We start from the raw sequence: 15,697 nt of genomic DNA, 5'->3' as shown, positions 1-15,697 counted from the left end.
CGCACCACATCAGCTTTAGAAGGCTGAAGCGGCGAAAATATTTCCTCCTGTTCTGGGTCCTTCATTGGCGCTTACGTGAGCTACTCCTACGACGCAACTCCTTCAACTTCACACAACTTCAGCTTCACAAAACGCACTAGCTATACTTCGTGTCACAAGATTTTTGCAGCACTAGGAAAGGATCAGGATAACGCGCACTACAATAGGCAACTGTGTTCCTACGCCTCTATAGGGGAGAAAACCTGGGCCAGGGGGCGCTGCGCCGCTCTGTGCGTCAGCGCCCTCCATGGAGACCCCGTCAAAATCTACGCGCAGCCCGGCCGCGTCGTCTGCTAGCCGCCGCATAGAAAAGCATGTTGTCGTCTGCTCCGCGCTGCTCTCCAGCACGTGTTTGCGCGCGCGCGCTCGGTTGTTTCTCTCCTCCTCCGGCCGCATTGTGGCCACCGTCGCGCTCTAACAATGAGGGGGGAAGAAGAAAGAAAGAAAAGAACTAGAAGGAAAATAATGACGGCGCACTTTTTTCGCGAAGCTTGTGTGGAAACGGTAATGGGATGGTTGTGGGCCTTTCTTTCTTTTTTTTTTTTTTGGGGGGGGGGGGGGGGGGCGGGGGATATCTCGTACCGTTCGTGTGTCGTACTTCTCTAACTGGCGGTGCTGAAGCAGCCATCGTGGAACCGGGTCAGCCTCAAGAAACAGATATTCGTCATTAATGCGATCACTTTACGTCAATCATCCTATCCTCATACGCGATCCTGCTTCGGGAGCTCAAAACTGCGCGTTCGCTATAGGAGATAACTGAACTAGGAATTGCGCAGCGTAGCAGTGGAATTAAGAAGACAAAGATTTCCGTGGAGAGTTGTCCCCGTCTGCATGGAAAGTCGTCAGACATTTCCTCGCTGTTCGTTTCGTGGAGAGGAAACTGCCGCAAAAATGGCATGCCTCGGCTTCTGGGGAATGACCCAGGTCGTTAAGAAACCCCTCATCGTTAACGGTAGCTAGGTCATTGATTTCGGATGGCAGCGCCGCAGCAGTGAACTTCCCCTGGCCGGTGTCGGCAGGAACCAAAGGGTAAGGCGGCATGCTTTGTGCCTTTGTAGGGAACGCATCCTAAACGCGCCGAAAACAGGCCCCACGGCGCCGGCAGCACTGCCTAAAACGTTTGTCCCCAAAGAGCTGAATAGGCCCCTTTCAAGTGACCAGTTACAAAGGGAAAGGAAGGAGCACTCGAAGGCTGGACCCTTCATTCTGTGAACATGGACAGAGGCATCAAGAGGTGCCGCCTCAAGTCCTTCAAGATACCTGTCGTTTGCCTCCCGCCTTCAAGCAGCGAATTCGCGTTCTTTTTTTTTTATGTATGTCTGAGCCTGCCAACAAGCGCTCTTTGAAAACAATGTCTGGCGATCAATTAATCATAATTTCTTGCTTTCAAAAGCACCGATAAAAAACATGCCTCCAGCCAGCCTCTATGTCAGCCGGGGCACAGAAAAAAGCAAAATTAAGAAATCCCACTGGCAAAGAGCGCCGGCTTTGCGCGCGAGAACGCGCCACCAACCCCCCTCGTCCTCACTCTCCTTCTCCCGCTCCGCGTGCACGCGCGGCTGAACGTAGCACGCGCTCCCGAGCGAGCGGGCTGCGCAGACTCCGCAGAAAGCCACGCGCAGCGCGGGCGCGGATGCGCGTAGGTTTTGTAGTTCCTCTCCGCTCCGCTGGAAACCAAGCGCTGGCGTCGCGGAGCAAACTCCAGCTTTGGTTCCCTATGGCCCCCCAAATTGGCGGGGTGTCAGTAGGAGCACAGCGAGAGGTACTTAGGAGCACAATTGCAAGAGCTCCTCTGCCTTTCGCAGTGCTGCAGATATCTTGCGAGATGAACTATAGTGCTTGAGGACCAAAGGATTTGTCGTCATTCTTGTCGGTGCTGTAATCGAATCAGGCAAGTAGTATGTATGTAACGCAGTATGTAACGGCCAGAAATCGCCTACTAGGCTATCTATATAGTACCGTAAGATGTCTCCCCTCGGCCTGAGAACGCACTTGAGGATGTGCTCTCGTAACGCAGTTACACCAACTAAATGAAAGTGATGCGGGGAGATTAAGGGCTAGAGTTTTTTTGGGGGGAAAAATATAGAGTTCATGCTCAAAATACCATGAAAAACATATATTGTTCTCCAGCGGCAGCTCTTCCGTTCGCTCCCAACTGAGATTATAACTGCATTGCGCTTCTAGCGGTTATTGGTCGGTGCCTGTTAATACAAACCACGGAAGCTGTTGATGTTGGCCAGTGCTCGTACGCTTCTGTTCATATGAGGAACTCAACGCTCTCTCCAGGCTTTGGAAAACTTTTACTGCGATTAATGAGGCACTGTGTTGTCGTGCAACACCACAGATAGCAGCGTAGTGAGGAGCGACCACAATATTTTAAGTGTACAGATATGTCAACTACGAAGAGTCACTTGTGAACTAATAGCGAGGCTTTCATCCGTTCATCAAAAAAAAAAAAAAAAGAAAGAAAACGTATTTCGAACTATTTACATGGTTCCCGCGCAGGCATCAAATTTCACCTTCGTTAAGGCCCATCGCTTTAGTGGTCACAGTTTCTCATATTCGATAACACAAAGTGATCGCAAGCATGGTGAACGACGCAATTCGCCGCAATGTTATCCTCGATTAAACTAAAATGTGATGATGAGCAAAGATGCTGGCACCGCGCAGTCATTTGCGAACATGCGTATGCATTTTTTTGTTTCTATTTACACGCACTTCCACAAGCTCCGATGCACCACGGTCGCAGTAGCGCCGCTGGGAAGTAATGACTAGGAGTCTTCAAGAGGGTCACGGGGCATTACAAAGGCCCCGTCACAAAAGTGTCAATTCACATGATGATTTGGCAATGACGTCACTCGTTTGGAAAGCGAAGCGAGTAGAAAGCCAGTGCTGCGGTCCTCTTTCTCCGGCCGCTCATTTTCTTGGCTGTGTACATCTGCGCTTAAGACATACGAAGCCAACGCCGAGTCCACGGTAGAACAGTGTCCCAGCTGGCGTCGGGCACAGATTTGTGCCGCGGGCGACAGCAATTGCGGTTAGCGGCCTGGGTCAGACGCATAGGCGAGTCAGGAGCACTTCAGTTGTAGAGCACATTACTGAGCCTAAGCTGGAAGTCCTTGTAGAGCAGTTTTCCCCCGAGGGGCACACGCTGCACAAACATCTCCATGCTCATTAGGCACAGCGCCTTGCCGTTCATGAGGAAGCGGTCGGTGGAGACGGCGGGCAGCCGGTGCTGATTCATCACATGCACGAGCCACACGGCCACGTCATCCCGGCTCCATTGGCGAGGATCTGTAAAGCGGCAGAACAATATCAGGAATAATTAACGGCGTCCTGCTACAACACTGACCTCAAAGAAAAATAAAGGACAGTTTTATAAATCTTGTTTCCATCGTTAAAATCAGTTCTGATTACGATGTCTCTCTGAATGTGTCGACAACAAACGAATTTATTGCAGATAAGATCGTATTTCCAACCTTTCCTTTCCCTCCTTATAAATTCATCATGTCACGAATGAAGAGTACTCAGCGTTTACCCCTCGGAAGTGAGCAGCGGTGTGTGCCTCGGATCCAGGAAAAAATAAATTGAAGCCTGAGGAGTGAAGAAACCGGTTTGACTGGACTGTTAAGGGGGGAAGTCGTCAACACTTTCCTGTGCTATGATAACAGCCCAGCTCACCAATATGGCAGCACCCTTCAACCCTTTGTAAAATCATGTATACATTGAGGTAATACACTGTGATTGGCTAGTTGGTTCATAATGAGCGAATGAGTAAAACTGCGCGAAAAAAAAAAAAAAAAACGGAACGTAAGAAACACACAGGCAGAAACACACAGGTTTGTGCCTGTGTGTTTCTTACGTCCCATTTTTTGTCGCGCAGTTTTGCTCGTTCGCTTATACATTGAGGGTCGGCCTTTAATGATATGACACAATAGCATTAACTCTGGCGGATACTCGTTCGCTCTTATCAATTTTGCTACTCGCTGAATCATTAACCCCTTAACGTGTCCATCTTTTATCTCACACATATCCATTAGCCCAGTATTAAGCTGCCCAACTTTGTTTTGAAAACTGCGCTAGCCGGTTCTTCCGCTCTTCCGATACTCGTCTCGCCATCTGCCGTCTCAAAGTGGAACGCGGCTAGCGGCGCTAAAAATATGAAGGATGGTTCGCAAGAAGGAGCTGTTTTCAGCAACAGATAGAGGGCGCCACCAAGTGGATAACTGTTATCGTGACCAGCTTAAGTTGGTCAGTGAAGTTGTCTCCAACTCCTGACCAATTTTAGGCTGTTCCCTGTGGTCGGCTTATGAATACATCATCGCTACAACGGTACAGTGCTCTGGAGCTTTAGATCCTTCGATGACGGATAATATGCGGCGTACGGCTCCAAACGAAAGTACGAAAGTACAACCACGCCCGCGCGTCATCGTCAGCAGTATAAATCTAATGCATCAGTTTAAAGGGAAACTCCGGAGGTTTTTCGACATTCGCATATTCTGATAAAAATTTTACTATAGGTTTTCTCTCCGCCTTGATGCATTCTACCAAATTTGGGCGCCGTGCGATAATTCATTCGCATGCAACGTGATTTTGAAATGGGCAGTTTTCGCGGCCTCAGTTCAGATAATTTCTGCGGGCAACACTGCGTTTGTGACGTCACAAACATTATATTCGCATTGCTGCCCACTCCCAGCGCGATCGTGACATATTGAGGCCTGTATTAGGCTGTCTCCGGCATTTTATATACTGAGTCATGGCTTCCAGCCTTTCTTTCCACCATCTAACGCGCGTGCTGGTGTTTTTCCAACACTCTATGCGGCGTCATCGTTTCTTCAACTGATACGTCATTTCTGGCCATGGAACCAGTTCCCGTTTCGCTTTGCTGTTCTTTTATTTTAAAAATAGTTCTACTTGCAATTCGGAAAAACGGTTTTTTGTGTCGGGGTCAGGACACCCATTTTCCCACTCCCAACCCATTTTTCAAACATACGACATTCTACAGCGTCGAACAAAATGTGGGTACTAGCTCAAATGCGTCTGTCATGGTAGCTTCTTACCTCGATGCTTACATGTTACACATTACATAATCGCATAACTTGTTTAAAGCATTACGCCAAATTAATTAGAACAAGGGTCTCGGAAAAATAGCAATAAAACAGGTACGATCACAATCAGTGCCCTGCATAGAAAGCACAGTGCGAGCGGCTCACCTTTGGGCAGTGCCCCGGTGTCCTTTCGGTTGTGGGGCGCCTCGTTGCGAAGAATGGGTGGTTGCCAGCGGACGGTGAGCGCGTACAGGCCTCGGTAGGCGGACGCCGGCAGAGACGACTGCTCGGGGGAGCTGCACCCGGCCGGCCCAAACCATGTGTTGGGACTCATCCCCTGGTACGACTCCTGCGCAAAGGCGAAAAATGACGGTGAAAAGTGAGATCTGCCCTCGTTGTGTTTTGTATATCGGGCAAATCGGGTATCACATTCAAGAGAGTCCCCCCCACCTCTCCATCCAACTGTTGCTCAATAGCAGCAACAACGAAAAATCAATCGTACGACATTACGACCTTGTTTCTCTTCATACAGCAACAAAACGCGAATTTATAGCGATAAGAATTGAACCTTAAGAATGTTACCTTCACTCGATCCAAATTCGAAACATCAGGACAGGTCTCCGAGACCGTCGTTTGTAAGGGAATTGCGGAGCTGCTTCACCTCAGGAATCCGGGGAAAAAAAAAAAAAAAATCTTGTCTGCCAATTATGGCCACACTTGCTTCATTTTTTTTTTTTTTTTTTTTTTACATTTTCTTGCTCGTAAGGACTGAGTGTTCCGTGAAAGTAGCGTCTTAGCAGTTGGAACGCGGTGCAGTATTGATATAGGCTAACGTCACATCCTCCTCAGTGATCCTCTAATGTTGAAGTGTTTTCAGTCGAGTTCATTTTTTTCTTTTGTTATGTCAGAACAGCAGCTAATTGATGTGTGAAGGGGTTGCTGAATCGTGAAGGGACGACTGTGCATTTACAGGGTAGCAAATTCCTTCTTTTAAAAATGTATCCGATATGTACAATGACCGTCGTTAGCGAAGAGCTCCACATTAATTTCACAATCTGGGGGCGTTTGGCGCTCAACGCAATAAACATATTTTAAGGTCAAAGCCTTTATGCCTCATCGTTGTCGTGGACAAAATATGTCCCGCTTTATTGGTCGAGACGGGATGACGCCATGGAGGTTTCGACCAATCACAGAGCACCACCACAGTATGCGCGAATGCGTGCCTTATATGGACATATGCCAATCAAACATCGATTACTAATTAATGACTATTTAATTAATGATAGTAATTCATGACTAATTAATGAGAATATTTAATAACTAATTAATGATCTACACTTAGACGTTTCTAGACGTTGTGTAGACAGTGTTTTCGCCTTTCACTGCTTTGGTCGCTAAAGTCCGTCGTAAATTTTCTCTCTGTCTCTCACCGCAGAGATTCTAAGTACTGCCTGCCATTACTGTCACTGCGTTTCCTTAAAGACCGAGCTCCCCAAGTTTTAATATCTTGCTGGTAGTATAATCATCCCATGCCCCCGAGCTCGGCAACGGAATACCACTTCTCATCAGTTATACAGTGGCCGATCCAAGCGCTGACTCTGAAATTCCTTTATTTGCCAACCCTCATAAGTCGGCAGGCTTCGTGCACCACAGGCAGCGACGTTTAAAAATATCGGCAGCACCTTATACGACAGGTATTGGTGTCGCATTTGTCATGTTATATTATAGTTTGACGTCCTAAAGTGGCATCCAAAGGAGCGCCCTAGTCGACGGGCCCGGTAATCTAGACCACCTGGAGTTCTATAACATGCACTGACATGATATAGTACACGGGAGTTTTATTTTGCGTCTACTAAAACATGGCCGTCGCGGCCGGAATCAGCTCCGATTTTTCTGGCGCAGCCACAGTGGCGAGATGTCGGCTATTCCGCTAGTAGGGGGATACGGAAGTTAGACTCAAAGTGCGTAGGTTTCTCGAGTACAGCGCTTTCCCAACTGGGTGCCTCAAATCTGAGGAAAAGTCCAGGAAACAGTTCAAAATACAAAAAGGGCTTGCAACTTCCAAGGGATCCGACTCATGTAGGAAATGAATACCCAGCAGTTCCAGCAAAACTGATCAAACATGTGCGATTGGCGGGTATCCTCTATCATGCGGTTGTTTCCGCGTTTGCCAGAAAGGCTATATGAGTATATAGATATCGGCAGTACGCCCGCTGCACCTTTTGACGCATCCTTGGTTGTAGGGTTCGCGACAGATCACATTTAAATTTAACTAATAATAATAATAAACAAACATCACAGAGTCTGTTTTGCATGCACGAGTCTTCACATGTGGGATTGGCGTGGGAGAATTATTCAGTAGTGTCCACCAAAAATCTTCTTTGCACTTATCTCTTCCTCTTAGTCTCCTTGCGCGTTTCACGTATCGACAAGTCCTATGCGTCCTCATTAACGAGTGGCAGTTTCTGCACTATTTTTTATCTTGACCTAGAGCCACTCGCTACTGTGATGACGTTTGAAGCTATCACGTCTTTCGTTAGAGAACCTGTAGCAACTGTTTGTGTCAGTGTGTGCACAAAGCCTGTAGCGCGTAGGTGCACAGACCGCGTGCTTATCGGCGATGGAATTGGCGAACCAAGGCAATCGTGTCTCAGTATCGTTCGCTACAACTGTGGTGCTTCCGGGGATAAGAACAAAGAGAGCACTTTCAACAGCGATTAGATTTTCACTTAGTAGGTATGCCATGCAGGGCAGAGGGCAAAAACGGAGTTAGGGCGCGAATAGCCGCTTGCTTTCAACATTTGTACGCTGCTAATTGCTGATGTTAATTAAAGTAACCTTCCATCAGTTTATGCATTTCTTTTTCTGCGGAAGAAATTTATAGCCTTTGCTTGGTGTTATCGTGCTTGCTCAATGACAAGTATTATATACACTAGTCAGCCCCTAATTGGCTGCGCCGGTGATAAGTGATGGAATCCACAATTGTGCGTAGGCACGAGAGAGGTAGGGGAGACTAGATAGTTTTCCTGCCTTGTAGGCTACTCAAGTTGTCACACTGGTTATCTCGTAAACTCGAGCCTTTTGATAATAAGTCATGTCGCCCAACGTCGTGCCAAGACAACGAACTCCATCGACAACGAGTGTTCGCGCGGTACGCCGAACGTTTCTGGTCATTAAACAAAACAACAAGCTCTAGTGTTCTGAGGGAACTCGAATCATTGATGCAGTGGCAACGAAGGCAGCAAAGGCCCTCTAGGCTCTGGGTACAAATATTTGGTGGGTACTAAGGGAAGCCCGTTACCATCAAAGCCTTTTGCCCTGCTTGATTGAGTTCCGGCTGTGATCAGTTTGTGACTGTGATCAGGCTGTGATCAGCTACTATTTACAAAAATACAAAGAGAAGAAAAGAATGCTGCAAATATAGGGTAGCACAAATGAGTCTCCCGTACAGAGGGCAAGCAGAGGCGCGCGCTTCTTGTCAGCTCCGGCAGTTATCGCTTGGCGCGTGATGAATGACTTCCGGCGGCAGGGGTGTTTATGCGGAAGCTGATAGAGGTAGCATGTAATAATAATATCGGTCGTCTTTTTCCTGCGCTCTTGGGTGCACGCTTCCCGTGGCCGCTGCTCGTCGATACGATACCTCAGCAGTTCCGTCCTTCTCCGGAGTGCGGTTATAAACGAAGCATTTATCACTGATGCGGGCTTATTGCGCCCTGTAGATCATTGCGTGATGCGAGGTTTCCGCTGTTTTTCGCACGTCTGTCTCAATTATGACTATCGAAACGAGGGAAGCGCCACACTTTGTGTTTATCGCGACGAGCTCCAACTCTAGTCACTTCGTATACGGTTAGATCTTGAAAAGAGAAGGCGGTGTGGCAGAATGCAGGTTGCAGTGAATTCACTTACCGGCATCGCGCACTGCTTGTGAACTTGAACGTCATACATCCTCACAGAGTTTTTGATGGTTGTCCCCGGACCGTTGGTTCGGGAAGAACAGACAGGATAGATGGAACGGACTTTCTTGCAGGTGATCTATTTGAACGGGCCGCTATCTTCGCCGTAAGCAAAGGTTTGTCTCGATCCGACGCATCCAGGATGGTACCGGGCTGTCCGAGGATGCGCGGTGATCCACTGAATAAAGGGGTGGAAAATGGGCCGTCGCCGTCCTCCTCGCGAGCACCGATGCACCAGTAACCGCTTTCGCGTGTCGCCGACCCCGTATCGCGGAGCTCCAAGCGACTGCTCCTCAGCCAACCACGGGTCCAAAGACTACTGCCGGTCTGCGATGTTGCCGTTGAGGGCTGCTGCCATGCTTCACCCGTCTTTCCTCCTCCTCCTCCTCGTCGCATTTCCTTCCCCCCTGACTGCCCTGTTTCCTCCTTGGCTCGTTTCATTTCTTCTCTTTCGTCCTGGCGCCCCTCTCTCCACACCACCACCATAGGTGCGCACTTCCTTTTTTCTGCTCCCCCCCCCCCCCCCCCCCCCTTTTTTTTTTTATTCGCGGGCTCTCGCAGTCTAGAGCCGCGGGGCCGCGGTCGGTTTCCGCCCGGGGCAGCTGGCGCGTCGCCGCTCCTGGCAGCAGAGGCGGCAGCCTGCGTCCGGGCCACCTGTCCACGTCACGTGGCTTCAGCAGCCGCCGCCACAGCGAGGAACAGCTGTCGCCGGAGACGCGCGCGCTCTTCTCGCCGGCAGGACACGAGGGAAGGGAAGAGGGGGATGCCGTGCGAGCCGCATCCTCCTCTTCTGGTGTTCTCTACAGTGTTGCTGCACCACTTCCGTCTTCGTCCCCCGCCATTTCTTTTGTTGTCTGTGCGCGCGCTCCTCGAACAGCTCCGCACGCGCCGACCTCTTTCTTCTTGAGATGGGCCTCTCCTCGTCTCGCGGGTAGATTCGGTCGAGTCGACTGTTTCTTTTGCTCCTGAGACGTCTCTTCTTTTTCTCTCTGCGCCACCTTCCGTCCAATTCTTGCGGCCGCGACGGCCCGCCTCGTTTCATCCCTGGATGGCTGCAGGGTTCTCTTCCTGCTTCCTTGGTGGCCGGTTTTCCGCGACCGAATGTGGAACGGCCGGCGACCCACATTTGTGGGCCACACTTGGCTGCGTATAATAGCTGCTCCGGCCGTAGTGGCGTCTGTGAGCAGGTTTGGTGCCTTTCTGCCACGCGTTGCATACGAAAGCAAGCTACAGTGCTGCGTTCTTTTGCTCAGTGAGGCAAACTCTAGTCCCGATCGCTCAGTGAACTGCGTAACGAGCTGCGTTTCTGTCCTGTACCATTCAGGAGGTGTCAGCCCCGAAGTAACTGCGCATTTTTTATTATAAAAAAAAAGGGGAGGGGGGGAGGGGGGGGGGGGACCACAATCTCTCCCTAAGCGTGCGACAATCAAACTCAGCAAGTGCACTCACTCGATCGCTTTCCTATTAGCGTTTACGTCCGAATCGCTCCAAAATATTACCATTGCACTCTAGTAATGTGGAGGAGGACGAAGAAAATCAATGAATCACTAATTTAGATCTTCTTCGAGTCAGACCACCTTCCCTCAAACTTCCACCGATTCCACTGCAACCAGCAGATGCTCGTTTCCATTCCCGCAGTTTCCTTTCTGCACAGCATCCGCTGTTCCGACGATAAACGATGTCGACTCCACCGGGACAGTCGGCACAACTGCTACAGCGACTTATCTATGACGCGGAACAAATGTAAACTGAACTTGGAGCCGTTGTCGCATCCTATGACAATCGCTGAGATCGTTGCAATAGAGAGTTTATCGTTTTCGGAAAGCTTGACGGCAAACTGACGATGGATCCGAGTCATTCGGCAATTCGCCTGAAGAGGCTGGGTAGCCACCATAGCTGTGGTGTATAGGGAGCTTGCATGAAGCGATGCAAGCTGGGTAATCCGCCATATTGTTGTTGACAGCGGACAGCGCAGCCGCGCTGAACTGACCGAGTGCCTTGTCGTTTCTCGCGGTCCACCGAGCAAGAAGAGGGCTTTGTCGGGCTGGTTGGTTCATGTTGAACGAAAGGAAGAAACAGCTCAAACAGACGGTACGTGTAGAAAGGCGAGACAGACACATGAGTTCATGTGTCTGTCTCGCCTTTCTACACATCCGGTCTGTTTGAGCTGTTTCTTCCTTTCGTCCACCGAGCAAACACGAGGCTGTTCGTGCGCTGCCCTACTTGCGTGCAAGCCGTCGGCAGATTCCCGAGGAACTTATGCGTCGACGCTGTGCCCGAAAAATCGGACGGGCTATGAAGAAATGCAAAGCAATGCGGCGTGGACCTCTTCAAGCTACGCGCAGACGACTGACTGCAATGGGCGCCGATGTCGCGTCTGTTGGCCCGTGCGAGCTATTCGCGTCAACGTCGCTAGAGGGATCCTTTGCCTTCTCGCACTCGTGCAGACGTACGCGCAGATCCCATCGCATCAGTCACCCTCTTCAAGTTTTGCGCCCACGTGCCCGTACCACTGTTTTCTCTAATTCATTTTTTTGCCGAGTAGCAGCTGACTGGAACGGCCTTCCCCACGATATCGCTGCCATCACCTGCCCTGAAACATTCATGGCTGCATTGAACACCTGTACTTCATAAAAACCCACCCCTTATGTAACACCCCGCAAGGGGCCTTTAGGGAAATAAAGTGATGTGATGTGATGTGAACCGTGAAGAACCTGCAGTCTCCTGTCCGATCGCGCCAGCATCGTCTGCGCGCATTACGCGACCATGTAGACGAGGCTGTGTGGCAGTGCCGAACTGAGTCGTCGGTTGCCAACGGCAACAACTTGTGGATTACCCAGACGGCATCGCTTCATGCAAGCTCCTTATACTACCAATGAGCTCAATTAATAGAGCTGCGGCTTTGCTCAGAAGAAGAATCTAACTCTTACGACTGTACGCCTGCCTTTTCAAAGTGTAGGATCGAGTCCGGCAGAGTGGGGAGATGTAATCATGGCACCCTTGTCCATGTTATTTTACTTCACAATCGTTCATGGCTGTGTTATTCGTTTCTCTCTCCACGTATGTTATCTGGTGCTATGTCGTTATTTCACTAAGGTTCTGGGGAATACAACGCATTCGAAATCGGCCTTCACCGTCCTGTTCATCGTTAAAATAAAGCGCTAGTAGATTCGTTTGTTTACATGACTGACCTCTTAACTCTCGCCGACTTTTTGTAATGCTAAAATAGGTAAAAAAGATTGTGTGGTATACTTAGAATCCGCCTATCACAACATAGCTTAGGCTACCCCCAACGTACAAAGCCCCGCTTTATCCAACCTGTATCAACGTCCCTGTATGGCCTAGGTGTAGCGTGGCTGACTCGGCATGCATGAACACTGGAAAGACGATACTTCTTCCACCTTTCAACGTAAAAGGAGCAACCCGGCTCCTCGAAATTTTCTGTTATCATCTGGTTTCGTTAAAGCGCGCAAACTATCGAAGAGTCAGTGATCGGCCATGTCAGCTGCCAGCTACCACTTGCCAGCACCATGCCCGTGATTTTTCTCTCAACGACGACTACGTCGTCGATGTCAGATTTTCTGAGCAACATTACCGTTCACGTAATCGCATTAAAATTCACACATTCATCGATTGTACATTCTCCCTTTATAAGACGTTTGCCTCGTTACGTTTTATCGGCGTAAATTTTAGGTCAGAAATACGCGTGGTGATACTGAAACGCCTCGTAAAAACATCGCATCGCAGTAAACAAGCGTTTCCAGCTTCCGGTCGTACACTCTAAAATGTTCGTTTTCTCCACAGGCTGCTTCCGCGCGCGTACAAGGCCCACTGCGCAAGCAGCCGGTGCCGTTGTAACGGATGCAGCTTGCTAGCGCGGAGGAACGTTACACCAACGCTTCGGAGATCGGAAAGGAAATAACAAAACAGTGAACAAACGCGGCTTTCCCGGCGTCGCGACAGCGCGTCGCCATGGCCAAACAGTTATGAGCGGAAAGCGAAACCGAAGAGGAGGGCAGGGGAGAGGAGGGGACACCCCACTGGGCCCGCATGCAGTGCCTGCTGAGCGAATTGGACAAACTGCCAGCGGTAATGTCGCGCGCATTTATCGGCCGTTGCATGGTGCGCTGGAGGAAAAGAGAAAGAAAACAAGTACAAAGAAAAAAGGAGACACGGTGGAAGTCCGAACGGAAGCATCATCTCCGGCGCTTCATTTCCGGCGATCAAAAGGGCTCTTCCGGTGGGCTGCGGCGTGTCCGCCGCGTTTGTGTTATACCGCGGTGACGGTTACACAGCGCGTGTACACGCTAACGATGCATATAGCGGCTTCTGGTGAAGCTCCTCGTTCGATGTGGTCGGCCTCTGCAGTGCAGCTTGCGTTTCCGTTTAACGGCTTGCATTTTCTGTGAGGACCCACACCCGTCCGTGTAAAGAGTGCAGGCCGTTTTAGTTACTACCCACGAGTAGAGTCCCCTCAAAAGCCTCATTAGCGTTATTTCATCGGCTGTTTCAAAAGTAAGCAGATTTCATTTGAAATATTTTGATGGATTACAGGTTTGAGTGTTTAATTGCCAACGTCACGCTACGACTGGAGGCCAGGAGTTCGGCAATATACATTGAAGTGTCCGGCTGGCATTTTCTCTACTGAGGTCCGGCCACGGTCGCAAAAGGCCGTCGCCTGATACGGCGTACCGGGTCGTGTTAAACATAAGAGAGAAGGGGGGTGGGGCTGAAAGGTTGCCTGCTTACTTTGCATCATTACGTTAAGCAACAGCAATAGCTACACCTAGAGCACCTACCCCCCCCCCCCCCCCCCCAGCCTAAAATCCACCTGGACACCAGGTTAAAAGTTGCGGTGTAGAAACAGATGTGGGAGTTTCTAGTGAAAAAAGCTAAACTTCGTCTCACAAGATGTTTGCAGCACTGCGAAAGGCAGAGGCACTCCGGTCCAATCAGAATCACGCGCACTACAATAGGCAATTGTGCTCCTACGGGCCTCCCCCCCCCCCCCCCCCCTTCCGATATGCAAGGGTGAGAGCAGGAGCACAATTCTCTATTATAGTGCGCAGGGGCGAGAGGCACTTAGGAGCACAATTGCAAGGGCTCCTTGCCTTTCGCAGTGCTGCAGATATCTTATGAGACGAAATATAGTAGTCGGGACCCACATTGTTCAGGTAGCTGTGGTTCTGCGTTAACGGGAGCTTTTGGTGTGCCATCAAATAAAATTGCAACCATTCGAGACCCATAAAAACGATAAAAAATCCTCTGTTCGCGGAATGCAAACTAAACCCGTGGTTCGCAATCGCGGTGTTGATGGAACACAATTAAGTCACACTAGTTTCTCTTTCGAAAGTATCAAGTACCAATCATCCGCTGCACTCCTGAACAAGATTTTCCAACTTGTGGTTAAACCAGATCGTATTATTAACCAAGCGTCCTGTGTGACCGATTAGGCTGAGGAGGCGCCTGGCCAAGCCCACCATATAACAGTTATTTTAGCCTGTTCATGCTGATCAAACAAACGTGCATGTTTCGCGGCAATGACGAATTATTTCCTTGAAATTTCTATTTTGGCTGCTGTTTCCGCTGACAATGGTCCATAGCCAAAGGGATTTCGTGACAGGCTGGTTTTCATCGCTGATCCTTTATTCATTCCTAAAATCGCGAAAACCTGTTCCGTGCAGGCTTCAAGCAAATAAGGCAGCGATACGAAATGCTTTGTGCGGCGCTTGTCTGACTGTATTTAATTATGCTAATGAACAGTAACCCGACAAGCTGGCCACTACTGATCAGCGAGATTTAAAGCAATGCTGTGGCCGGTTTGTACCGATTTCTCTGTAGTTATGCGCTGTACCCCTTTCGAACGCGAGTTTTGCGCAGCGGAGTTCCGGTAAAGTACAGTCTTGATCAAAAGTCTTCGTTCTAAATAGTCTGCTTTTGAGTCATACAGTGCATTACCTGTTTAAACCTGAAAAACGGGGGGCCTTGTAGACGAACCTTTGGACAAAGGTTCTTCTCGTCTTGCGGAAGTTTGGATTTTGACTCGTGCCTTAATGCTCCATTACACGGCCAAAAGGCGGGGCTTGTGGCTTGATAAGTTTTGACCGGGGTGTGCATACTGCGTGTTCGACAAGCTGGAAGCATGCCTGTATCATTTCTTTTGGCACGTCAAGAGTGCATTCCTCTCAGCTCACGGTAGCGCGAAGATAGATAACTCCCGTTCACGTTAAAACCACACTGGCAGTCCTCCCAAACTGGTAATTACTTACGTTATGGACCATGTCCGTGCGTGCGCAGTCAGCAGCCGGCGCTTGGAGAACTTGCTCCAGCTTGACTATGGAAGAAGCTGGGAAGTCAATTAGGAATTTCGACTTGGGTTGAATACGCGTCTGCCCTCAAAGGACGGCGAGTCGAGCAGCAGCTGTCACTCCGGCCTCAAGGGGAAATCTCAGCGATTTCCGCCGAGAAAGAAAAGGCCTGCGTCGCGGTCTCCTTTCTCGAAATCACGTGACAGTCACTTCCTATAAGCCGCAGCGCAGTTCTTGCACAATGCGGCCGTGGCAATGCAGCAGTACGTCAGGGGGGCAGAGGAAAGCGCTCGCTTGTCCTTTACGTTCACAGCTCGTTCTCTGTTGGTCGTCTCCCGCGCCTCTACCC

The 15,697-nt window shown here is 49.7% G+C and overlaps 1 protein-coding gene across 2 annotated transcripts; it reads right to left on the bottom strand.

Annotated features, from left to right (window-relative positions):
* Nucleotides 1-2,152: 2,152 nt before the first annotated feature.
* On the bottom strand, nucleotides 2,153-15,540 carry edl (ETS-domain lacking). 2 transcript variants are annotated; one of them, XM_084606877.1, is made up of 3 exons: nucleotides 8,994-9,405; nucleotides 5,253-5,436; nucleotides 2,153-3,333 (listed from the first exon to the last, which is right to left on the bottom strand). In XM_084606877.1, exons 1-3 carry the CDS (start codon nucleotides 9,030-9,032, stop codon nucleotides 3,119-3,121), a joined length of 438 nt encoding a protein of 145 aa, XP_084463003.1. In that variant the 5' UTR covers nucleotides 9,033-9,405; the 3' UTR covers nucleotides 2,153-3,118. The 2 variants fall into 2 exon arrangements, with proteins under 2 accessions (XP_084463003.1, XP_084463004.1); XM_084606878.1 differs by lacking the exon at nucleotides 8,994-9,405 and adding an exon at nucleotides 15,310-15,540 and having other exon boundaries at nucleotides 2,156-3,333.
* Between the last annotated feature and the right edge of the window lie 157 nt (nucleotides 15,541-15,697).

Source organism: Amblyomma maculatum, chromosome 6, assembly GCF_055883805.1.
Source record: "Amblyomma maculatum isolate TAMU_Amacu chromosome 6, ASM5588380v1, whole genome shotgun sequence".
Classification (NCBI taxonomy): Eukaryota; Metazoa; Arthropoda; class Arachnida; order Ixodida; family Ixodidae; genus Amblyomma; species Amblyomma maculatum.
This window is presented reverse-complemented; position numbering and strand designations above follow the sequence as displayed.

Coding starts and splice junctions, on each gene's coding strand:
- edl (XM_084606877.1), bottom strand. CDS start 9,032: ATGTATGACGTTCAAGTTCACAAGCAGTGCGCGATGCCG. Junction 5,437..8,993: donor ACAAGCAGTGCGCGATGCCG/GTAAGTGAATTC, acceptor GCCTTTGCGCAG/GAGTCGTACCAGGGGATGAG. Junction 3,334..5,252: donor CACCGGGGCACTGCCCAAAG/GTGAGCCGCTCG, acceptor GCCGCTTTACAG/ATCCTCGCCAATGGAGCCGG.